The sequence below is a fragment of the Pangasianodon hypophthalmus genome, chromosome 26 (genome assembly GCF_027358585.1).
Source record: "Pangasianodon hypophthalmus isolate fPanHyp1 chromosome 26, fPanHyp1.pri, whole genome shotgun sequence".
In the NCBI taxonomy this organism is placed as follows: domain Eukaryota; kingdom Metazoa; phylum Chordata; class Actinopteri; order Siluriformes; family Pangasiidae; genus Pangasianodon; species Pangasianodon hypophthalmus.
Window position 1 is genome coordinate 16,541,970 of NC_069735.1, and position 25,621 is coordinate 16,567,590.

General features: G+C 39.2%; 1 protein-coding gene across 1 annotated transcript; it reads right to left on the reverse strand.

The window, feature by feature from the left end:
• Positions 1 to 8,809: 8,809 nt before the first annotated feature.
• Positions 8,810 to 24,069, reverse strand: prkacab (protein kinase, cAMP-dependent, catalytic, alpha, genome duplicate b). The gene is made up of 10 exons (XM_026931886.3): positions 23,035 to 24,069; positions 20,620 to 20,681; positions 19,405 to 19,533; positions 18,271 to 18,369; positions 18,076 to 18,158; positions 17,319 to 17,445; positions 14,173 to 14,268; positions 13,396 to 13,518; positions 13,043 to 13,207; positions 8,810 to 12,530 (listed from the first exon to the last, which is right to left on the reverse strand). The coding sequence occupies exons 1-10, from the start codon at positions 23,078 to 23,080 to the stop codon at positions 12,405 to 12,407; spliced, it is 1,056 nt and encodes a 351-aa protein (XP_026787687.1). The 5' UTR covers positions 23,081 to 24,069; the 3' UTR covers positions 8,810 to 12,404.
• Between the last annotated feature and the right edge of the window lie 1,552 nt (positions 24,070 to 25,621).

A 25,621-nucleotide genomic window follows, 5' to 3' on the forward strand; every position in this document is an offset into this window, starting at 1 on the left:
TGGACAATATTACAAAGGTAGATTAAAGTTTATTGTCATTGTGCAGAGAATGTAAGTACAAAGAGCAATGTAGCAGTAGAGTACAGTGCTATAGAGTATAGTGATACAGTGTAGAGTGCTATTGTGTATAGTGATACAGTGTAGAATGATACAGTGTATAGTGCTATAGAGTATAGTGATACAGTGTAGAATGATACAGTGTATAGTGCTATAGAGTATAGTGATACAGTGTAGAATGATACAGTGTATAGTGCTATAGAGTAGAGTGATACAGTGTAGAGTGCTATTGTGTATAGTGATACAGTGTAGAATGATACAGTGTATAGTGCTATAGAGTGATGTAGAGTGATATAGAGTAGAGTGATCTAGTGTATTGTGCGATAGAGTAGAGTGATATAATGTAGAGTGATATAGAGTGATATAATGTATAGTACAAGAGCAATGTAGCATTAGAGTAGAGTGATATAGTGTAGAGTGATATAGAGTGACATAATGTAGAATGATACAGAGTAGAGTGATATAGAGTAGAGTGATTTAATGTAGAGTGCTACAGAGTAGAGTGCTATAGTGTAGAGTGATATAGTCTAGAGTGATACAGAGTAGAGTGATATAGTGTAGAGTGATATAGAGTGATATAATGTAGAATGATACAGAGTAGAGTGATATAGTGTAGAGTGATATAGAGTGATATAGAGTAGAGTGATTTAATGTAGAGTGCTACAGAGTAGAGTGCTATAGTGTAGAGTGATATAGTCTAGAGTGATATAGAGTAAAGTGATATAGTGTAGATTGATATAGTGTAGAGTGATACAGTGTAGAGTTATATAGAGTAGAGTGATACAGGGTAGAGTTATATAATGTAGAGTGATAAAGAGTAGAGTGATACAGAGTAGAGTGATATAGAGTAGAGTGATATAATGTAGAGTGATATAGTGTGGAGTGATACAATGTAGAGTGTTATAGAGAAGAGTGATATAATGTAGAGTGATACAGTGTAGAGTTATATAGAGTAGAGTGATACAGGGTACAGTTATATAATGTAGAGTGATAAAGAGTAGAGTGATACAGAGTAGAGTGATATAGTGTAGAGTGATATAGAGTAGACTGATATAGAGTAGAGTGATATAGTGTAGAGTGATATAGTGTAGAGTGATATAGAGTAGAGTGATATAGAGTAGAGTGATATAGTGTAGAGTGATATAGTGTAGACTGATATAGAGTAGAGTGATATAATGTAGAGTGATATAGTGTAGACTGATATAGAGTAGAGTGATATAATGTAGAGTGATACAGTGTAGAGTGATATAATGTAGAGTGATATAGTGTAGAGTGATACAGAGTAGAGTGATATAATGTAGAGTGATACAGTGTAGAGTGATACAGAGTAGAGTGATATAGAGTAGAGTGGTATAGAGTAGAGTGTTACAGAGTAGAGTGATATAATGTAGAGTGATATAGTGTATAGTGATATAGAGCAGAGTGCTATAGAGTAGTGTGATATAGTGTAGAGTGATACAGTGTAGAGTGATATAGAGTGCTATAGAGTAGAGTGATATAGAGTAGTGTGATATAGTGTAGAGTGATACAGTGTAGAGTGATATAGTGTAGATTGATACAGAGTAGAGTGATATAGTGTAGAGTGATACAGTGTAGAGTGATATAGAGTAGAGCGATACAGTGTAGAGTGATTTAGAGTGATATAGTGTAGAATGATACAGTGTAGAGTGATACAGTGTAGAGTGATATAGTGTAGAGTGAGATAGAGTAGAGTGATACAGTGTAGAGTGATATAGTGTAGATTGATACAGTGTAGAGTGATATAGTGTAGATTGATATAGTGTAGATTGATATAGAGTAGAGTGATATAGTGTAGAGTGATACAGTGTAGAGTGATATAGAGTAGAGTGATATAGTGTAGAGTGATACAGTGTAGAGTGATATAGAGTAGTGTGATACAGTGTAGAGTGATATAGTGTAGAGTGATACAGTGTAGAGTTATATAGAGTAGAGTGATATAGAGTAGTGTGATACAGTGTAGAGTGATATAGAGTAAGTAGTGTGATATAGTGAAGAGTGATATAGAGTGATATAGAGTAGAGCGATATAGAGTAGTGTGATACAGTGTAGAGTGATATAGAGTAGGTAGTGTGATATAGTGAAGAGTGATATAGAGTGATATAGAGTAGAGCGATATAGAGTAGTGTGATACAGTGTAGAGTGATATAGAGTAGGTAGTGTGATATAGTGAAGAGTGATATAGAGTGATATAGAGTAGAGCGATATAGAGTAGTGTGATACAGTGTAGAGTGATACAGTGTAGAGTGATATAGAGTAAGTAGTGTGATATAGTGAAGAGTGATATAGAGTGATATAGAGTAGAGCGATATAGAGTAGTGTGATACAGTGTAGAGTGATATAGAGTAAGTAGTGTGATATAGTGAAGAGTGATATAGAGTGATATAGAGTAGAGCGATATAGAGTAGTGTGATACAGTGTAGAGTGATACAGAGTAAGTAGTGTGATATAGTGAAGAGTGATATAGAATGATATAGAGTAGAGTGATATAGAGTAGTGTGATACAGTGTAGAGTGATACAGAGTAGAGTGATAGAGTGTAGAGTGATATAGAGTAAGTAGTGTGATATAGTGTAGTGTAAGACAAATGTGGCAGGATGGCAGTAAATAAAAGTGACAAAACAGTGCAAACGGCATGATATATGAATAGAGAGGTTGATATAAATATTTAGTTGTGTGTGTGTGTGTGTGTGTGTGTGTGTGTGGTGTTATAGAATATAGTAAATACCTAAAAAAATAGAATAGAAATAGAAAAATATAATGCATACACTCTCAAAAACCTCTTTTTTAATCACTATTTTATGTTATCACAATTTTGACACAGTTTGTGTCATATTGTGTTCGATATGTGTTAAAATGAGGGCTTGACTGGCTTACACAGTGTGGAACACCATTAATTTGTACTCATGTACTTTTCTATGTATAAAATACACAGATATTATACACACACACACACACACAACACACACACACACACACACACATATATATATATATATATATATATATATATATATATATATATATATATATATATGTAGATATAGAGTAGAGTGGTATAGAGTAGAGTGTTACAGAGTAGAGTGATATAATGTAGAGTGATATAGTGTATAGTGATATAGAGCAGAGTGCTATAGAGTAGTGTGATATAGTGTAGAGTGATACAGTGTAGAGTGATATAGAGTGCTATAGAGTAGAGTGATATAGAGTAGTGTGATATAGTGTAGAGTGATACAGTGTAGAGTGATATAGTGTAGATTGATACAGAGTAGAGTGATATAGTGTAGAGTGATACAGTGTAGAGTGATATAGAGTGCTATAGTGTAGAATGATACAGTGTAGAGTGATACAGTGTAGAGTGATATAGTGTAGAGTGAGATAGAGTAGAGTGATACAGTGTAGAGTGATTTAGAGTGATATAGTGTAGAATGATACAGTGTAGAGTGATACAGTGTAGAGTGATATAGTGTAGAGTGAGATAGAGTAGAGTGATACAGTGTAGAGTGATTTAGAGTGATATAGTGTAGAATGATACAGTGTAGAGTGATACAGTGTAGAGTGATATAGTGTAGATTGATACAGTGTAGAGTGATACAGTGTAGAGTGATATAGTGTAGATTGATACAGAGTAGATTGATACAGAGTAGAGTGATACAGTGTAGAGTGATATAGTGTAGAGTGATACAGTGTAGAGTGATATAGAGTAGAGTGATACAGTGTAGAGTGATATAGAGTAGAGTGATATAGTGTAGATTGATATAGAGTAGAGTGATACAGTGTAGAGTGATACAGTGTAGAGTGATATAGAGTAGAGTGATATAGTGTAGAGTGATATAGTGTAGAGTGATACAGTGTAGAGTGATATAGTGTAGAGTGATACAGTGTAGAGTGATACAGTGTAGAGTGATATAGAGTATATATATATATATATATATATATATATATATATATATGTAGTGTATTCAGAAAGTATTGTTGAGGCTCCATCTCTTTTTTTTTGCCTTTTTAATGTCGAGAGAGAGAAAAAGGAGGGTGAGGGGACGAATATTTATAGCTGCTATAACATAAGTAATAACAGGAACTAACTCGTTTCATGGATGTTCCCCAGCATTAAATAAGGGGAGGGGTGGGGCAGGCTAACAGGACAAAAATGCAGCTTTATAGTGTTTTCAATTTACTGTGCAGTGACAGTGCACCAGTTTTGCCGTAAGACCACAACAACCCGTCATGACAAAGTATCTAGAGTACCTCATTTGCTGCTGACACGTGGAATTAGAGGTGCGTACACAACTTATGTCGGTTAGCTAAGCTAATTAATCTGATAGCGGCAACTGCACTGCTACATGGCTGGACTAAACTGTATTCACGAAATTAAAAGGTGTTCATAGTAAATGCTGCATATTGTAAACATTGAAATTGCACATGACTATGAGCTACTCATATCAAAAATATATGGTGCAATACACACACGCACACACACACAAATGCAAACAGAGAGAGAGAGAGAGAGAAAGAGAGTGATATAACAATAATGTTCATTACTGAAGATAAAATTAAATAACTAAGGGTTTAATTAAGAAACAGATGTCTTTTCTTCCATCCTGCGTAGACGTTATTTAAAAATGCATAATGTCAATATACTCATACGTAGCTATAACAGTTGGAGTTTATCTATGGCTACATGACTTATTTCCTGAATGAACCGTGGCAATACGTTAAAAATCAAGACAGAAAAAAAGTCCTACGTCAAAGCAGGGTGTGTTCTAAAATCTGCAATGTGCTATAGCTAGCTAGCTAGGTAAGACCAAAATGAAAAATGAGGATTCTTAAGATTCCAACTGTGACTATTAAACATAATTGTGATTATTAACAAAATATCTACATACACAAATGATAATAATTAAACACAAATAACAGTTTTGTTTTTTGATTTGTAATTTTGGGAAAGCTTACATTAGTTAGCCTGTGGATTTTGTCTTGGGATTTCACTATTGAGCGTTCACCAGTTATTCCGCAGGATACTGTGCCTGGAGACGTGTGGGAATGTGAGGGAGACGTAGTGAGACATTAGAGACACGCCAACTTCATGACTAAAAAATTATACTTGTTAACAAATTTGTGAGGTATAAGAGGAATAAAACACAGCTTTAACTCAATAACACTTCATCACATCACCCTATCTTTGATTATTTTACTACAACAGCACCATTGTATTTTTGTTACATAAAAATACATTTGTTTAATGAAAAACATCTCTAAAGTGAAGGAACTTACTATTTTTGCGAGCTTGTGGAAGGTTACATGTACACACACCAATTTTTAACAAGAACTACTAAGCTAGCTGTAACCTACTGTATGCCCTCATTTAGCACAATAATTGTGAAATGTGTCCAGACTGAAGCATTATTGTAATGATAATGAGATCATGCTACCATAACAAGCTGGCTGTATATGTGAAGAAAATCCCTAATGAGAAATTTGGGGAGAAGGAAACGAAATAAAACAAAACAAAAAATCTTGTGAGTTTTGGTTTCTTTTCCATGTTTCTCTCATAAAAGATCAGAATCTAAAAATAAAGCAACACAAGCAATGGGCTACTTGCACAAACACTTCTGCATTATGATCAAAATGGCACCTGGTGTCTGCAGGAGCTCCCGAAAATGAATGTCAGTGATGTTCATCATAACGTATGTGTATGAACAATTGCAAAGCTCCTGTTAGTAAACTGGAGAAAGGCACCAGACTGTTTGCTTCATCATACATAAACAACTATGAAGGTAAGGAAATACCTATTAACAGAAACGAACATCCAGTTTAACATTAGTCCAACTCTATGACTGAAAAAAACCCTAAACAGTGCTACTGGCGATGCGAGATTCGTGCTATTTCAAAACAGAAATACGTCACAGCTCTGAGGGCAAGTAGCCCATTATAAAACTGTCATTGTCGAGATACAACATTAGCAGAAGCTTAAATAGCAAACATTGTAGTAAAATTAGATGTAAACTTTATGAAACATAAAATAGCTATGCTAAGAAACTAATTATAAAAATATTTTTTAAAAAGAACTCCCCTAATTGAAAAGTATATAAACTCTATCCATCCATTTTCCATACTGCTTATCCTACACAGGGTCATGGGGAAGCCTGGAGCCTTTCCCAGAGGACTCGGGGCACAAGGCGGGGGGGCACTCTGGCAGGGCACAATTGCACACACACACTCACACAGTTTAGAGATGCCAGTCAGCCTACAGCGCATGTCTTTGGACCGGCGGAGGAAACTGGAGAACCCGGAAGAAACCCCTGAAGCATGGGGAGAACATATGAGCTCTGTGCACGCAAAGTGGAGGCAGGATTTGACCCCCAGCCCTGGAGGTGCGAGGCAAACGTGCTAACTATGCCTCCATGCACTCTTACATGCCATCTTATTTTAAAATGTCAGCAAATCTGACTAGAGAGCTAGAATATTAGCTAGAAAGTTTAGCTAACTAATTAGTTAATGTTTCCTCTCCTGAACCAATAATACAGATACAAAATAATAACTTCATTTTGTTTTTATATGTAAATTAAGTCTAATTCAATAAATACACATCAAAATACCTGAGGTAATTAATTTTTCTGTGTATTTTCACACGGTTACTGCACAATGGTCCTCCCCTCACGAGTTTAATTTCGCATACGCTCTCACTGTTTCCCCTGCTTCCCGCACTTTTAAACAGGTTACCTAAAGGTGATGAGTTTAAATCTTTATCATATCAAGTATTTGTCATGACTATGTTTATTTATCAGAGCAACCGATGAGCTGTGGTTAGTAATTGAAGAAAATGACTTATATAGTGGGTGGACCTGATAAACTGGCGATCCTTGTGTGTGTGTGTGTGTGTGTGTGTGTGTGCGTGCATTGCAAGCGTGTGGTCATAAGTGTACATAGAGTAGACCAGTATGACTCCGGTATATTTTATTTTATTTTATTTCAAATAATTTAATTTCTTTGGGTGCACGGGGAAAACACTTTCCATATTGGTTTTCTCAAGCTTAATTTTATACCAAAAATGTCACATGATAGATATGTATAGATTGTATAGAGATTATTATATAACAAAACAAACTGAACAATATTAGATCTACTATATAAACACATTTTATTTTATTTATTTCATTTACTTTGATTATTCCATTAAAATTGTTATTCCCCTTTGAAGAGTTTCCCTAATTAGGGTGAATTTGGATAAATTGGGACAGTTAAACTTACTAGCATTTATTATCTGGCTTTGATAAAAGAAAGTTAATCTTAAGTCACTGAACCATTTCAATGGAACTGCCTGATAGAAATGACAAGACCTAATTATTCTGACATCATACAAGGGGGTGTGGTCAGTATCAAAACAGGGAGTTCACCCCAAAAAGCCTGAGGTAGGAAAAATGACATATGTTTTATCATGACTAATATATTACACTTATTTATGAGGCATATACACACAAAATGTATTGTTGCTGTTCTTTCTGCTGCTCCTGTTAGGGTCACCACAGTGAGTCACCTTCGCTTGTTCGCATATTGATTTGGCACAGGTTTTACACCAGATGCCCTTCGTGACCCAACCCTCCCCATGTATCTGGGCTTGGTACCGCCACTGAGCGTGCACTAGCCTGTGTACCCCTGTGGCTGGGGCTGGTGCCCTGCGTGGGGCTCAAACCCGGCACCTACACAAGATGTCTACTGTTTATATGTGAATCATTTTCAAGATGTTCCAAATTACCGAACATGGCTTAGTTGAAACAATCTTAAAAAATGGGTTTTCCCAATGAAAGAAACACACTAATATTAATGTAATCTACTCTCACCCTCTTATAACCCATCACTATGATACATTTATTTAGACTGGCAGAGATGCAGCGAGAGAGAGAGCATAGTATGCATAGTAGTATGCAGTAGTATGTACATTTAGAAATTGATGTCTATGTTTACATCCTTTGTTCTGCTGCTTCTGCAAGAAATTAATTATAAAATCTTACTTAACATTTAGTGGCGTCTTTCCCCTGTGAAATACTGAATATTTGAAAATATTGAAATTTTTTTAAACCCTGTTATTGTTCTTACTGCTGTAAGAAATTAATGATGGAGGCTTACTTAATATACACTATATGGTCAAAAGTATGTGTACCCCTGACCATCACACCCATATGTGCTCTATTCATATTCATAGATTTATTCCCCTTTGCTGTTATAATAAGCGCCACTCTCCTGGGAAGGTTTCCACTAGATGTTGGAGCGTGGCTGTGGGGATTTGTGTTCATTCAGCTACAAGAGCATTAGTGAGATCAGGTGCTGATGTTGGTGAGGAGGTCTGGGGTTCAGTCGGTGTTCCAGTTCATCCCAAAGGTGTTCAGTGGGGTTGAGGTCAGGGCTCTGTGCAGGACACTCGAGTTCTTCCACTCCAACCTTCACACACCATGTCTTCATGGAGCTCGCTTTGTGCACAGGGGCATCGTCATGCTGGAACAGGTTTCAGCCTCTTAGTTCCAGTGAAGGGAAACTGTAATGCTGCATCATACAAAGACTTTCTATACAATTGTGTGCTTCCAAGTTTGTGGGAACAGTTTGATGAAGAACCACATATGGCTGTGTGATGGTCAGGTGATTTATTGATGTCACGAATAAGTTTGATACCAAAAAAAATTTTTAACATGTGATTGAGCATGAAAGTAAAAGCTCTAACCAATGAAAATGTGTCCTAAATTACCAGACTTGTCATTAACAATGGTTATCAGTCAGTTCTGATAAAATGCTAAGTCATTCTTATTTAAAATATGATATAAACATTTTTCTTTCACATGTAGAATATCAACACTTTGAGGATTTCAGAAATGTGTCATGTGTTGGGGGATTTTGTTGTTTTTTAGTTGCTTTTTATTAATGGCAAGAAAGCTTAGACAAGGTGGAAATAAAAAAAAAAAACACTGTCCCAGTATATCTGAATTCACCTTATAGTTCCTTCAATGAAAGCAAATTAAAAGGCGTCACAAGTGTGGTATTTACACAAGTAAAACTTTATTGGAATGATTCTTGTGGTGCAAAATATCACCAGAGCACTCCGCCGTGTCTTCAGTCGGTAAATGACGCTGTGGAATCTGGAGAGTTAACAGACTTGAGTATTATAAAATTCAGAACACCCAAAAGAAGCCAGTTTCACTTTACCCGTCTGCCGAGGAAGAACAGACTTTACCAGCTAAGGAAATGATTTATGGAGTTTAAAAAAGGGAAGAAAGATGTACACCAACAGGCTCAGGCTCAGGAGAGTCAGGGTTCAAAATGAAACTGTAGAAACATGTTCATTTTGGCATGACATTGGACTTGTCCTCTCACAATCATTCAAATGCAAGTCAAATTGCTTTGCCTGGGCACCTGAATGTAAATAACATGTAGGAAATACTCAGTGCACCGTCACCACATTCTCTCTTCCAATCTACAGCTCATTTCACCTCCCACACATTCCTGCTCATGGAGGAAGATCTGTCTGCAGACCAGTGGGCGTGTCATTAAACCCATATGAACCCAAACATGAACAACTTATTCAAATGTTTGAGTGGCACACAGAATTTAAAAATTAGTTTGAAATGATTGCATTCAAAGGTTCTCTCACGTGTTCTATGAACGTTTATGATGGTGCTTATATATGGTGTAAAAATGTTTATATATGGTGTAAAAATCCTTTCAGAAATCCTGTCAGGTTAGTTCCTGTTATCTAGCGGACCAAGAAAAATGGATATTTGATGGCTTTTATGTACTGACTCAAAGACACACCCGCCTTCACATCTATGGCCCACTCAGTGTTGCTCTCGTAAAATCACCGACGCCCAAATTTCCATAAATACGCTCGAACATACACCTGCTGTGCTCTGTGATCTGCAGACAGACCTGACAGGATGCTGTTGGCTTAGTGTGGATAACCTGAGGATAACTGGATTTGTGGATCTCCAAGTCAGTCATGCTTTTTTCCCCCTCACTAAATGGTGAGACTAGAGCAATTCAGTATATAAAGAGAAAACAAATAAAAGAGCAATCTGTTTGTGCTGCGTTTGAGCCGTTGAAGTCTTTATGTCGCTTCTAAACCCTGCTTAAAACTAGCAGGTTACCTGGTTAAAACTAACCCTTAAAAGTTTCTATGTAAAAACACCTTTAGAAAGCAAACACCGTTTACCATTTCAGTGTGTGGTTTTCAAAAGATTTAGCCATTACAAATACGTGACTCGTAACGTCACTCGGCACAACATCAAAGTTCCATTCGCACCAAAACAACCTCGTCCATTAGCACTAGCATTGTGCCGTCAACACATTTGTGCTCTGCGATTCCTCAATTTGTTACACTGAACTTTTAAAATGAGTCACATCATTCAGCAAACCTTCAACACAACATTCCAATTGCACCAAAGTATTGAAGAGGGACAGCGCAGCTTTAAAACAACGTGCTACTGCTTAAATTTAAGACGTAAAATAGCACAAAAGTTTCTTTTGAAGGCACAAACATAGTACAATTGAATTTTCTTAGCAAATTTCCACTGAGACTCCAATTACCAATCCGGGATGGTGAGGACTAACAGGTTCATCCTTCGAGACATACGAAGCTGAGGACAGCGCTAATTCTGTATTCATGAGCTCACCTGAGCTGTGATTGGTGACACTGATCTGATTGCCACTCACGGTTATTTGAACGTTGATAGCCCGCAGCGTTACACTATTCATTTAAAAATATTGCTTAATAAGTAAATAAATTAGGCTGCTTTCACACTCTTTTTTTTCTTTCTCATATGTAATCCGTCAGCAAGGCAGGCAGAAGTCAGACACTTTAAAAAAGAGTTGCCTTTGGCGTTTTTTTTTTTTTTTTTGGCCCCAACAGAACCTGTTTCAGAAAAACATTTCAGAAAAACACTGAATGACATCAAGTGCCCAATGTGAGACCAATCAGGTTGTAAGTTGGGGGTGAGTTTAAGGAATATGAGGAGATTCTCTTGATTTTCTGCCTCCATAACTACAGCGAAGGCAAATAAGCTCTTCATCTCCAGATTCACACCATCTGTATTCCATCTGCATCACTGATAATAAAAACTCTAATCTAAAGAGCAGGCTAGGCTAGTTAGCCACCACTAGCTAGGACTGGTAGGAACGTTGTTATGATTACAGTGTGCATATTGCGTGAGTTGCTTTTTTCATATCGGCACAAAAGACGCTCTGGCCTGTTATTTCCTGTATTTTCATTCATTCAGATACCATCGTAGTTCCAACTGTAAACAACACCAATTTTTTGTTTTTGAATTGTGATGCATTTTTTAAAATTAAATACACAAATAAATGAAAACGCTAAGCGTGAAAGCAGCCTAAAACAGCACAAATGTCTCTTTGTGATGCGAATATAGCCGAAACGGACTATGTTGGTGCGATTGTGACATCACAACTCATATAACGTACAAATAAAAAGCTTTCATTCGTTTTCTGAGCAATATGGCGTATCGAATTTACACACGGCGATGTGTTCGTAGAATCAGCTTGTAGAGCTGAAGAATCGAAACTCGAAACTGAATTTAACATCCTGATAAAATCCAGCAGCACTGAAACAGCTGTTCACAAACAAAAACAAAAATCCCTTCAGGATAAAGGTGTAAATGAAAGTGTACTGTCAGGTTCTTTTCTCCGTCACCTCCCACATATTAAAGGGCGCAGAGTGCACACGCTCCTGGACTTCAGTGGACGTGTTAAAACCATTAATCAACTAAACAACCATCAAGCTCTGTCATCGAGCTCTGATCTCATGGCACATTTTTCATACGTGACACTTCAGAGACTGATCAATGCAGCACGCCGAGACGCAGGCAGATCCAGGGACTAATAATAATAATAATAATAATAATAATAATATCATAATAAGCTCTATACTCGACACTATAAACATTATAGAATCATGGCTTTTTCTCAGCGTCATCCTTTCAATGCATTAAAACAGTACAGCAACACTCAGGCCTAAAAGAAGCACAAAGCATGAAAACGTCACTTATTATGCAACAGTCTGTGGTGGAGATGATGGGCGGAGTCGAGCGCTCCTGAGGTGAGGACTCATCGAATGCGTCCCTGTCGCCATGACGAACCGCAAGTAGATCAAAATAAAAGAGTAACAATAAACGTGATAAACGTGGACGAGGAAACGGGATGGCGAAGGCAACGGTGTCTGTCCTTCCGGCTCGTCACTGTACTCCTTTTAGCTGCTCGCACTGATTCTACACACAGAAAAAAAAAACATCCATCATGCTAATTCTCGCTCGCTCATCTCATTCGGCTGCGCTAGAAGTCGGCGAACTCTTTAGCACACTTCTCAGTGAGGGACACTCGGATCTCCTCTTCCTCATAGTCGTCGAAGTTGCTGGTGTCCCCCGGACCCCTGCACTTAGGGATAAACGGAGCCTCCACCTAACACACACACACACACACACACACACACACACAGCAATTCAGAGTTCAGCATTTCTTTATCAGTCTCAGTGAAGGAGGAGTGGCCTCTGTGTCTCCATGAAAAAGGCGTGGCCTCTATCTTTGTCAATCTCAGTGAAGGAGGTTGTGGCCTCTGTGTCTCAGTCTCAGTGAAGGAGGCGTGGCCTCTGTGTCTCAGTCTCAGTGAAGGAGGCGTGGCCTCTGTGTCTCAGTCTCAGTGAAGGAGGCGTGGCCTCTGTGTCTCAGTCTCAGTGAAGAAGGTTGTGGCCTCTGTGTCTCAGTCTCAGTGAAGGAGGCGTGGCCTCTGTGTCTCAGTCTCAGTGAAGGAGGCCTGGCCTCTTTCAACACCAAACAATTTTGTTATTTTCAGTCTGCAGTTTTAATGATGGTAAAAATAAAGATTCTGTTTGTACAGCTGCCTGTGTGCCTGTGTGGGGTAAGTAAATGAGGGTAGGTGTGTGTGTGTGTGTGTGTGTGTGTGTGTGTCTTACCCTCCTCTGGTAGATGGCGATCCAGTCAGTGGTGGAGAACCATTTGTGGCCCTTGATGTCGTTGACACCGTTCTTCAGGTTGCCGTAGCGCTTGGTGAGGTCGACCTGCAGCAGGTTGCGCAGGAGCTCCTTCAAATCCGAGCTGAAGTGTGAGGGAAAGCGCACCTGCGCGCGCACACACACACACACACACACACACAGTTACGTACAGTGCTCCTAAAAGTGATTATGAAATTGTATTTACATACATGCATTTAATCAGAGGCCATTTTTCTATATCTAGCGACACAAGAGCCATTTAACTAAAGAGTTTAAAAAGCACAGATTCACTCATTAGTGGGTTTTGTCATCACCTTTCCTGAGACGATCTTCTCGTAGATGTGGATTGGCTGATCTGCGAAGAACGGAGGATACCCGGCTGCCATCTCGTACACCAGCACGCCCAGAGCCCACCAGTCCACCGCTTTATTATAACCCTGTGGGAGAAAACAAGGGAGAAAGTGTGAGAGAGTATAACACTACGTTCACACTAGCAGACAAGTCACTCATGTTGGTTGTACATTGTCTTTTGCAGCGTGTAGCGACTGCTACTGTTGTCTCGTGTGGGTGTGGCCTGTCCAGCATTTTAAAAGATTTTGATGAGAAACAGTCGTAGCTACAAACTGTAGCATCTAAAGCTAACTAGTTAAATTAAATAACGCACTAATCAGGGTGAAATTTGGTTGTATGTTATACGTGTTAGCTTTGTACTACCTTCGCTTTCTGTACTAGCTACCTTCACTCACCAGAAACACTAACGATCTCTGCTACTTCCTGCAGAAGCTTTATTTTATTTATTTTTTTGTAATGTCTCTATACATATTTATTGATAAGTCATATATGAAAAGATAAGATGAAATCACCAGCACATTCTTCTGTTTTTATGCATCAAACAGTAAATGGGAACTAACTGCAGGTAGGAACTAAAGTAGTGAGCGGGGAACTGAAGTACCTTCGGACAACATGTGTCATGGGATTGGTCTGAGGAATCATTTGAACCAATCATTTGGATTTGTTGCTTTATCGCATCATACCTAATTTGCATAGAATTGACAGGAAGAAACAGAAACAGAAACAGCACTGAGACTTACTTTACTTAGGATGATCTCTGGAGCCAGATACTCAGGCGTGCCACACAGCGTCCATGTGCGACCTTTAACACGCTTTGCAAAGCCAAAGTCTGTCACCTACACACACACACACACACACACACACACACACACACACACGTTAAACACTGCACTGAGCATCAAGCTTCACCTTAAACCTTTAATCCATGCTAACTCGCAACTAAGTAAAAGCCAAAGAAAACACCCCCTTATGTGACGTCAAATCAACATGGCCGCTCACAGCATCAGAAGTAAACAAAATCACACTTCTTACCTTTAAATGAGTTGTACTGTATATACAAGTATTAGCTTTAGATTAATATTAATTGACATATTAATTAATTATTAATAGTAATTAATTGTTATTAATTAACATAGACATATTCACTTGTTAAATCTATAACACTGACTCTACAGTTCACTATTCTGAGGAAAATATGCATTACTCTTCACAGTTAGCTGGCTAGCCTGTTGCTAACAAAAGACAAACATGCAGGCGTCCATGTTTTTTTTCCCCACTTCCTGTGTCAAATGCACTGAGGTCGAGGTGCATCATTCTGAGCTGTGAATCACTTATGAGGTAAGTTGAATGCAGTACAATTCTACAGCAAAGTAAAAGATAGCTAGCTTTGTTCCTTTTGTCTAACATTTCTCTAACACTGTCTAGCTAACTTTATTTATTCATTTTGTCTAATGTTAGCAAGCTAGCTTTGCTGATTTTCTCTAACATTCGCTAGCTAAATTTGTTCATTTTCTCTACTGTCAGCTAGCTATCTTCGGGTTGTTCACTTTCTCTAACATTAGCTAGCTAGCTTTATTTGTTCATTTTCTCTGTTTGCCTTTTTATAAAGCCCCCAAAATTACTTAAAATGGCATCTGAACATTTGTTGTTAATTTATCCTGATTTATAAATCTAGGATGTATAAATAAAGATGAATATGTGATTTGGAAACACTGCCATGTACCCTATCCGACTGCTGGGTCACTGACAGACACGAGATGGATTTCAATATTAAAGCTTCCATGTCAGTGTAAAATACTGCACACACGCACACACACACACACACACACACACACACACACACACTCATGTTATATATCGTGTTACTTTAACACTAATTCATCATAAAACCTTTTAAAAACCTTTTAAATGATACATACTGCTAAAGAAACAGTTTAGCAAAAAGTCACAGTTACATAACGTTCAATCAACCAAAACGTACTCAGTGTCAATGTTTATAATTTTTTACAAAACGGATAGTTTGGTTTCTGAAATCTGATTGGCTGTAAAATCCTGTGACCTCATCACAACAACTGAATTGTGTATTAATGCGGCAGGTTGTTAAACTAATAAAACCGAAAATAATAACAACAACAATAATAATAAATAACAAATAAATAAATAATATATTAAAAATTATTAATAACAAGAAAATAAATAATTTATTAAGCACTGGATTTTATAATATTGTTTTGTTGCCCTTTGATAAAAGCAATTAGCTACTCAAGGATGTGTGTTACAGTGATTTTCTCATCATCCTTAAAGCTCATTGCTTTAATTTATTTAGAGCAGAGGTGTCCAGTCTTATCCGAAAAGGTCCAGTGAAGGTGCAGGTTTTCATTCCAACCAAGCAGAAGCCACACCTGAGTCTACTGAAAGCCAAGATCAACTGCTTAAACAGGTAGAATCAGGTGTGGCTCCTGCCTGACCGGCCCTTTGCGGAGAAGATTGGTCACCCCTGATTTAGAGAATAATAAAGTGAAATGTGGTTGCAGTAAGCTGCAGTGCTCTGTGTGGACAGTAGAAGGCAGCAGAGTTCAGTTCAACTGATGAGATTCTCATCACGCACTCTGTAGCCTTGCATTTCAGTCACATGAGTTTTAAAATTAATTTTTTTTGTTGCAGTTGCCATATTTGATACTGAATCTAGAGGTGAAAGATGGCTAAAATTACTCACTGGAATAAACGATACTTGGAAAGAGCTGCTAAAATTAGATTTGATCCTTGTGTACTTTCCCTTGAAATCCTAACTCCACTTAAACTGGCAGAAATCTTACCGAATTTGTGTTTTCCTTATATTTATATTTATCACACACAATGCTTCTCCCTGTTCTGGAGAGCCTCAAAGCATTTAAAGAGCACAGCAGCTGAGCGACTGTTCACGTCTGCGTGGGTAAAAGATACCAGTGTGTTTCATCAAGAGGAAAAGGGCCTTTCGCACCGCTTTAGTTCCAGAACTAAATTTACAGTACTAAAGTACTGGGCGATTGTGCGTGAACTATTTCCCAGTACCGTTTAAAGGGTTGCGTCCAGCTATCGCTGTTCTCCATACTTGCGAAATAAGTTGCCACTACAGTATGTTTACATGACGTTTTACCGATCAAACAAACGGTTTCACCGTTTGGCCAATCAACGTCTCCTTACGTCACAGATAGTACCAGTTGTGCTGGTTAGACCCTGCTCCGGAGTAGGAGCTAATTTGGTTCTCGAAAAAGGCAGTCGGTACTAAAATCACACCCAGTTCCGGAGGTGCGAAAACGCCAAAAAGTGGGTAGTTCCACAATTAGTTCAGGTACTATGAAAAGGTTCCCGGGTGCGAAAGGCCCTAATATCAGCTAACTAATGAATTTTCCCAGTTGTTGTCCCATAACGTAGCTAGCTAGCTAACATAGCTATGCGGCAGTGTGACAGGGAAGATCCGCTTCACTGCTGATTGCTGTAGATGTACTGTATGTAGTGAAGTGTGTTAGAGAACTCGATTATCAGTATTAAATAATAATGAATCTTGAAAATGAAAATGAAGCACAGACTCAATGACACTGATAAAGTCAGTGCACTGTTTGGTTCTCAAAATGGCAGCGATTGTACAGTGTGACAGCATGAAACGCACTGATGCAGGAAGAGGAAGCTCAGAGGATGAGTGAGGGGTTTTCATTTACTGTAATTCCTGTGATCTGATTGGCTGAAAAAAGAAAATCGCCAATAACTGTCACAACTCACTGATCGAGCCTTTTAGGGCCATTAAATAAGATTAATAGGGGCTTAGAGGAAAATGAAAATGTGTGTGTGAGTGAGAGAGCGACAGCGAGAGAGAGAGAGAGAGAGAAAGAGAGAGAGAGAGAGAGACCTGTATGTAGCCCTGCTGGTCGATGAGGAGGTTTTCTGGTTTCAGATCTCTGTAGATGAGATCCAGAGCGTGAAGATACTCAAACGTCAGAACTATCTGAGATGCATAAAACCGAGCATGAGGTTCACTGTATAAACAGAAAGACAGAGAGAGAGAGGGAGAGAGAGAAAAAGAAAGAAATACCAAGAGAGGTAACTTGTTTCATTCATCATGGGGGATGTAAACTTTTAAAATGGCTATTTTCCATTGACTGACTGATTGCTGTCAGCTGCTTGTCTATCAAAATGATCTTTTAACCTGATTTACTTGAATGACATCACTTCCTGAAAAAAGTCTCCTGTCAAAGTTTCCACAGGAAATTAAGATCTACAGAAAACTTCATGTACATTGCAGATTGTGTTATAAAAATCCTGTGACATTATATTACATATACACATAACTGCTAATGAATTACTAATACACTGATTATAAAACGTAATCTCCGGAATGATGGTGCACAAGAATTAAATTTGAATTAAAATTTGAATCTATTGCATTACCAGTAGGGGGAGACACAACAACATCATGCCCCAATATAATGACTGGAGCTCAGTTCAGTGAAGTTTGTTTTGAGTTTACAGAGGAAAGGTGGATAAAAAGACACTTTACACTTAAGTGTCAGCCTTTACACTTAAAAACTCACAAAACCGATCATCATAAAAACGTTTAATTTACTGATGTGTGAAAACGTCAAACGTGTGTAACGTGTGTGTCTCACCTGAACCTGCCGATCCTGCGCAAGTGTGAAAACATCTCTCCTCCCTGAACATACTCCATTACCATGTACAGGTTAGTGTTATCCTACACACACACACACACACACACACACAGTATTTATAACACCATGTTCGATACACCACCCATTCACATTAGAGTCTTTGTATAACAGCAGAGAACACACACACACACACACCTTAAAGGAGTACTCAAGCTGTACTAGGAAAGGAAAACTGACAGCCTGCAAGATGCGTTTCTCATTCAGAGTGTGTTCAATCTGCTTCAACTTCACCACCTGAGAGAGAGAGAGAGAGAGAGAGAGAGAGAGAGAGATAAAAAATGAAAACCACCTTGACAAGGTACAGACTCAGTGGACACGACCTAGCGTTAGAAACAGGCAGACACAGGAAAACATGGCTCCCACAGGAAGAAAGGTTGCGCCTACACTGCAACCAAAACACAACTGAGACAGAGCTGCACAAAATACACAGACATCCGAGAAAAATTCTACCCTAAAATTAAACACACACCCGAAACATCTGACGAACTATCAGACAGTGAAAAACTCCCTCTCCTACTAGGAGAAGATAAAGACTGCTGTATATTAGCAGCACAGTACGTCTCGTCCTGCCACAACATGAGGGACAGCGAGTGATCTGCCTCGCCCTTGTGTCTCTTCTAACTGTTATGATTGCTCTTCTTTAATATTATTATTATTGTTTATATTTTTTCCTACCTTTATTAGTAAATTCACCTTTATTCTGTAATTTTACACATTTTACCCTTCTTTTTCAATTATTCTGTATATAGTGCCTTTATATTGTCCTTAACTTATGTCCATCATTTGCACAATTTTTTTGGTTATTTTAATCTATTAGTATTTTATTTTATTTTGTTTTGTCTTTTTATTTTATTTCTCCATTTTTACTCTACCCTTCCTTTAGACTTGCTTTGGCAATATGAATATACAATTATTTGTCATGCCAATAAAGCACATGAAAACTGAAACTGAGAGAGAGAGAGAGAAATACACATGTGACTGGTGAGTGTTACTGCATCATAAAATATATAAGCCAATCAGGTTCTGATATGCAAATGCAGGCCATGGAACACCTTTTAAAGCAATTAGTGGGAGGCGGGGTTTATGTTTCTAATCTGCATTATCCCTGATGAGGATAAACGTGCAGGCGCTACTTTGCCTTTCTCCTATTGTCTTTTTTTAGAACAGCTAATATAACAATTAAATCACTTTCTTATCTTTGAAACAGGCTCTAGGTGACTGTCTGACAGGCTGAACCATGTATGTCAAAGGCACGTTTAAGTTTTGTACCTTCTGCTTGTTGAGGATCTTCATGGCGTAGTGCTGGCCGTTCTCCCGGTGCCTGACGAGCATCACACGGCCAAACGAGCCTGTTCCCAGAGTCTTCAGCAAATCAAACTGATCCAGAGATGCTGTATTCTGAATGAACACACACACACACACACACACACACACACAGCCATTAAAGGCATAATGTACCTGTACAGGGAAAAACACCTACACCAATACATATCATACCAAATAATGTAGACATTTAGAATGACATTTTTAAGTAAAATATAGGTATTTAGGCCACTTCTGCTATCCTAATCATTTTTTTATAATGATTAATTGCATTATAACATGCTAGTGACTTGACCTTGTAACTCCTGCTACTGTAAAGCGTTCTTCTTCTATTCTTTATTTCTTCTCTTTTCAAATAGCCATAATCACAGGAGTAAAATATCAGCTGGTGCTTTGCTACCCAACACTGTGAGAAACCAACATCAGCAGCAGCGTCTCCACAGGAAATATAAATGCACTGAAACGGCAACATTCTGTGGACCAAAATGTCCATTTAAAAATTTATATATATATATATATATATATATATATATATATATATATATATATTTAAAACATTTAGAAGTAGAGGCAGAGCAAACAAAGTCTGTTAAACCTAGCGACCATGAAAGACGCACACTGCAGACAGATGATAAGTAGGAGTGTGTTTGTGTGCGGCTGTGTGTAAAAAAAAGACAGTGCCTGATGGACGCACTGCTGTAATATACGTAAAGTGCATTAAAGTGCAAGTTGAGAATGCCTGAATCCTACGTATAGGATGACGTCATATCAACATGGCTGCTCGCTCCATCAACAGTAAATAAAACATCGCTTCTCTACTCTTAAATGAGATTATAGTCATATTTGCTTCGATCAACCAATCAGTCAATCAATCAATCAACATATAGACACGGCAGCTGGTTAAATCTATAACACTGACTACAGAGCTCGCTGTTTTAAGAAGATAAATATATCATAAATGTTCGTTATCTTGTAATCACTAACACTACCTGGCTAGCTTTTTGCTAGCTTGTTAACTGTATGAGTAAAGAACTTACGATTTGCCGTTTGTACCATGCGTAAAATATGTGTAAACCCGTCAGAATTTTATGGTTGTGAGTTGCTTTGTCATTGTTGGTGTAAAGGTTGGGGTCACACTCTCCCCCACACTCTCCCTCTTACCTGAGCAGGATTCTCCCATTTCCTGAGGAAGTCTTCCCTGGCGAGGGCCAAGAACTCTTTAACTATGGAGGAATCACATAAAACAGCATCACAAACATATACTATATGGCCAAAAGTATGTGCACCCCTGACCATCACATCCATATGTGGTTCTTCCCCAATCTGCACACAATGCCTTTGTGTGCTGTAACATTACAACTTCCTTCACTGGAACTAAGAGGCTCAAACCTGTTCCAGCATGACAATGCCCCTGTGCACAAAGCGAGCTCCATGAAGACATGGTGTGTGAAGGTTGGAGTGGAAGAACTCGAGTGTCCTGCACAGAGCCCTGACCTCAACCCCACTGAACACCTTTGGGATGAACTGGAACACCGACTGAACCCCAGACCTCCTCAACATCCCAACATCAGCGCCTGACCTCACTAATGCTCTTGTAGCTGAATGAACACAAATCCCCACAGCCACGCTCCAACATCTAGTGGAAAGACTTCGCAGAAGAGTGGAGCTTATTATAACAGCAAAGGGGAATAAATCTGGAATGGGATGTTCAACAAGAACATAAGGGTGTGATGGTCAGGGGGACACATACTTTTGGTCATATAATGTACAAAACAAACATTGCAGTATTTTTGCTTGTGGAAGCTTTGTGCTAGGAATGGGTGATGTGAATGAAATATTGTGTACTGTGATTGAGATGTAGGAACAAATTGATGAACAAACTGCAACAAATTGAGATTTTGGCAATAATTTGTTCAACACACGTACATGTACTTATAACATCTAGTTTCAGGAAACGTAAAACTCATTTAAAAGTATCTCGACATTAAGCGAAAGCTAGTTTACTTTCCAGTAGTGAGGTGATAGCAATGATTTCTAATATTTCTGGTTATTTGTTTGGATGCAGATTCGACTCGAGGTTACTGGCTTTAATGAGTCTCTTTTGAGCTGCTAAATATTTATTTGGGAGTGTTTATTGTTACGCATTTTTTTCTTTACAGTTTTCTTTCTACATGTAAGCAGTGAAATATATAAGTATCCTGAATATTGGGCCTAGATATTTTTTTATGCTGCAATAATCTGATAACTGCACAAATTGATGATGGGCACAGAGGCCACGCCTCCTTCACTGGGACTGAGACACAGAGGCCACGCCTCCTTCACTGAGACTGACTGAACAGAGATTATTAATTAATGATTAATGATCAGATTATCACTGCTTAGCGAATCTGACTTTTTTTTTTTTTTTTACGTTTAAAGATCACTCTGTATCGTTTGGTCCAAAATGGTTCCCAGATTAATTTGTCGTATCATGTTGATGGCAGGGTTCTTTACGTATTGCTGTTTATTTTAACCTGAATTTCAACTTCCTTCATTTTCATTTTCATCTGAATCTGAAATTTTCCACTGCCGTAAATGTTCATCTGCAAACGAGTACAAGGTGCTAAAATTCTCCTGTCCTGAATTTCCTGACCTGAAATTTGTCCTACCTGGTTTGCTTTTTAAAACTTTAATTTCCTTTTTAACGTGAATTCCCTGATTTCTTTTAAAACCTAGAATTTCCTTTTCATTCATTTTAAAACTTGAATTATCTATTTTTACTTGAAATTTCTAATACCAAATCATATTCAAATATCTAAGACTTAAAGCCGTTATATGCAATAAAAATTGTGAATCTCGTTTAATTTCATACTTGAAGACGTGAAGGATTTTAGTGATAGTATGATGCTGAGGAGGAGGATGGAGAGAAGCAGGACGGAGGAGAAAGGAAAAAGAAAGAAGTGAGATGAAGAGAGAGATGAAGGAAGAAAGATACAGAGGAATGAAAAGAGAGATACAGAGAGATGAAGAAAGAGATATACAGGGACGAAAAGAAAGATACAGAGGGATGAAGAGAGAGAGAGAGAGAGAGAGAGAGAGGGATAAAGGGAGACAGAGTTTGAGAAAGATATAGAGGAATGAAGAGAGAGATACAAAGGGATAAAGGGAGAGAGAGAAAGAGAGAGAGAGATGGATGTAAAGAGAGAGAGTGATGAAGGGGGACAGATATAGTGATAGAGACAGAGAGAGAGATGGATAGAAAGAGAGATACAGAGGGATGAGGGGAGACAGAGAAAGAAAGAGAGAGAGATGAAAAAAGAGAGAGATACAGGGGGATGAAGGGAGAGAGAGATACAGAGAGAGATACAGAGGGATGAAGGGAGAGAGAGATACAGAGGGATGAAGGGAGAGAGAGAGATACAGAGGGATGAAGGGAGAGAGAGATACAGAGAGAGATACAGAGGGATGAAGGGAGAGAGAGAGATACAGAGGGATGAATGGAAACAGAGAGAGAGATAGAGGGATGACGAGAGAGACAGAAGGATGACGAGAGAGAGAGAGAGAGAGAGAGAGACAGAGGGATGGATGAAGGCGCACCGCTCTCCATCTCGTTTCCCCTCCTGGCGGCCGGCGTGTTGCCCATGACTGGGAGTCCAAGCGCTGGACACCGGCTGGATTTTCTCTCCAACAGTCCGGATGTGGAGAAACGAAAGGATTTTGGAGAAACCGGTTTGTTTGAAAGGAAAGCACGCGGATGATTCAGCCCCGGTTTTAAGCGCGTTAGCTCAGGTTACAGGGCCGCCGCGCACCATCCATCCGCATCAGGCCGGAGCGAGCCCGGGCCCCGCGGCCCCTCAGCGCCGTGCTTCGGCCCGATTTCCGCCCTGGTTACGGCTCTTCCGCGGATAACACGTCGGTCCCGTCCCTGTCGGAGCTCTCCGAAAACTCCGCAATTAAAATCGGTCATGAAAAATACGCTAGAGCAGAAACAGCAGCATCACGGAAGGATGCAACCAGGCGACCGTTTCGCTTCCATGTCCCGCCTCCCGGCGCACGCCATTGGCTGCGTTTGGCGCTGACAGGCAGGTGGAAAGAGCGCGGTGATTGGACTCAAACATGGGCGCAGCGGTGATTGGAGCGATACCATTGGTCAGCTCTCTGAGTGACAGATCCCGCCTTCGCTAGAAGAGGTTATACATGACAATTTCCAACAATTCAATTATCAAACATTTCTAGTTGGACTATATGGCCAAATGTATGTGCACCCCTGACCATCACACCCATCTGTGGTTCTTCCCCAAACTGTTCCCATAAACTTGGAAGCACACAATTGTATAGAATGTCTTTGTATGCTGTAGCATTACAATTTCCCTTCACTGGAACTAAGAGGCTCAAACCTGTTCCAGCATGACAATGCCCCTGTGCACAAAGCGAGCTCCATGAAGACATGGTGTGTGAAGGTTGGAGTGGAAGAACTCGAGTGTCCTGCACAGAGCCCTGACCTCAACCCCACTGAACACCTTTGGGATGAACTGGAACACCGACTGCACCCCAGACCTCCTCGACATCCCAACATCAGCGCCTGACCTCACTAATGCTCTTGTAGCTGAATGAACACAAATCCCCACAGCCACGCTCCAACATCTAGTAGAAAGACTTCGGAGAAGAGTGGAGCTTATTATAACAGCAAAGGGGAATAAATCTGGAATGAGATGCTCGACAAGCACACATGGGTTTAATGGTCAGGGGTGCACATACTTTTGGTCATATAGTGTGGATATAAACAGTAAAACACAGGTCCTGGAAGGCCAGAGTGTTTTATGTGTGTTTATGTGACAGGATTAATGAAAATAGAAGCTTTAGTCTGTTATGCCTCACAATTAACAAGTAGAACATAAACATTGCAGATATGCAGATTGTGGTATCTAAAAGCACAGCATCTATCAAAGAGTTCAAATTAAAATTAAAATCAAAAAGAAATCCCAGTACTTGTGGCCGAAATTGCACGCTACCCTGGAGAGCACCACCTGATTTAAATCAACGCAGGAGGCTTGGCTTCTGCGTGAGAAATCCGTTCACCAGCGCTAGCTTTGCAGTATCTGTAATACACCATTTTTTAATTATCAGCACTTGGCCATTATCTTTGCAATATATCTTACAACAGAAATAGTTCTGTACACTGGAGATGCTGACTGAACTTCACGTTCCCTTTGTTTACTGTAGCCATGTGGAAATTGATATAATTCCCAAACAATAACTGAAACAAAATCTTGGCAGACTATTTTCAAACTCGCCAAAAAAAAAAACAACTAACATACGCAAACTTTCTGCTTCCACTCACAACCTTGCTCCAGAACAAAGTGTGACCTCAGTGCCCATCAGTCAGAGTGAAAGAGGCGTGGCCTCTGTTCAGTCAGTCCCAGTGCAGGAGGCGTGGCCTCTGTTCAGTCAGTCCCAGTGAAGGAGGCGTGGCCTCTGTGCCCATCTGTCTCAGTGAAGGAGGCGTGGCCTACAAATCGTCAAAGCTAACAGTTTTTCAGCTTTTAAACTGTTTGAACGAAACTGAATTGCATTCTGTCATAATGAAACTGATGTAACTCTTTCATTCATCGGCTTGTTAATTGCAGATCACATCTCAGAAGGAGTGAGTTTTTGAGAAGGGGCATAGTTTGAGAGCGAGTGGTGAGCGTGTCACACCAAACTCTGTAAGAGTTAAGATGAACGCAGTGCTCTGGCCCCGGGTTACGCCCTCTCGGCAAGTTCTATCATAGAAAAGATTATAAAAAAAAAAAAAAAAAAAAAAAAAAAAAAGACAAAACATGAAAAGGTGGAGAGGACGAGTGCAAAAGGAGAGACGGGGAGAATGAAATGATGAGTGGATCAAGGGTAAAACACACCAAAGGCCCTCACAACCGTTGCCAAGCTACAAGTGCCTCACATACGCATGTGCTACACTTCTCCAACGACACACTGCTGGTTCAGGTTTGGTTTGAAGGCTCCCAGATTTCCACTGCTTCAAGAGCCGAACGATTACACCATCACGTGTAGGAGTTTTTTTTTCTAATGCATGACAGTTTGAACTTCTGATTTTTTTAAAAAAAACCTTTTGCAGTGAAAAAAAAGAACCAGAGCAGTATGTGTGTTAATGGATGAAAGTGTGTGTGTGTGTGTACAGTGTTGCAAA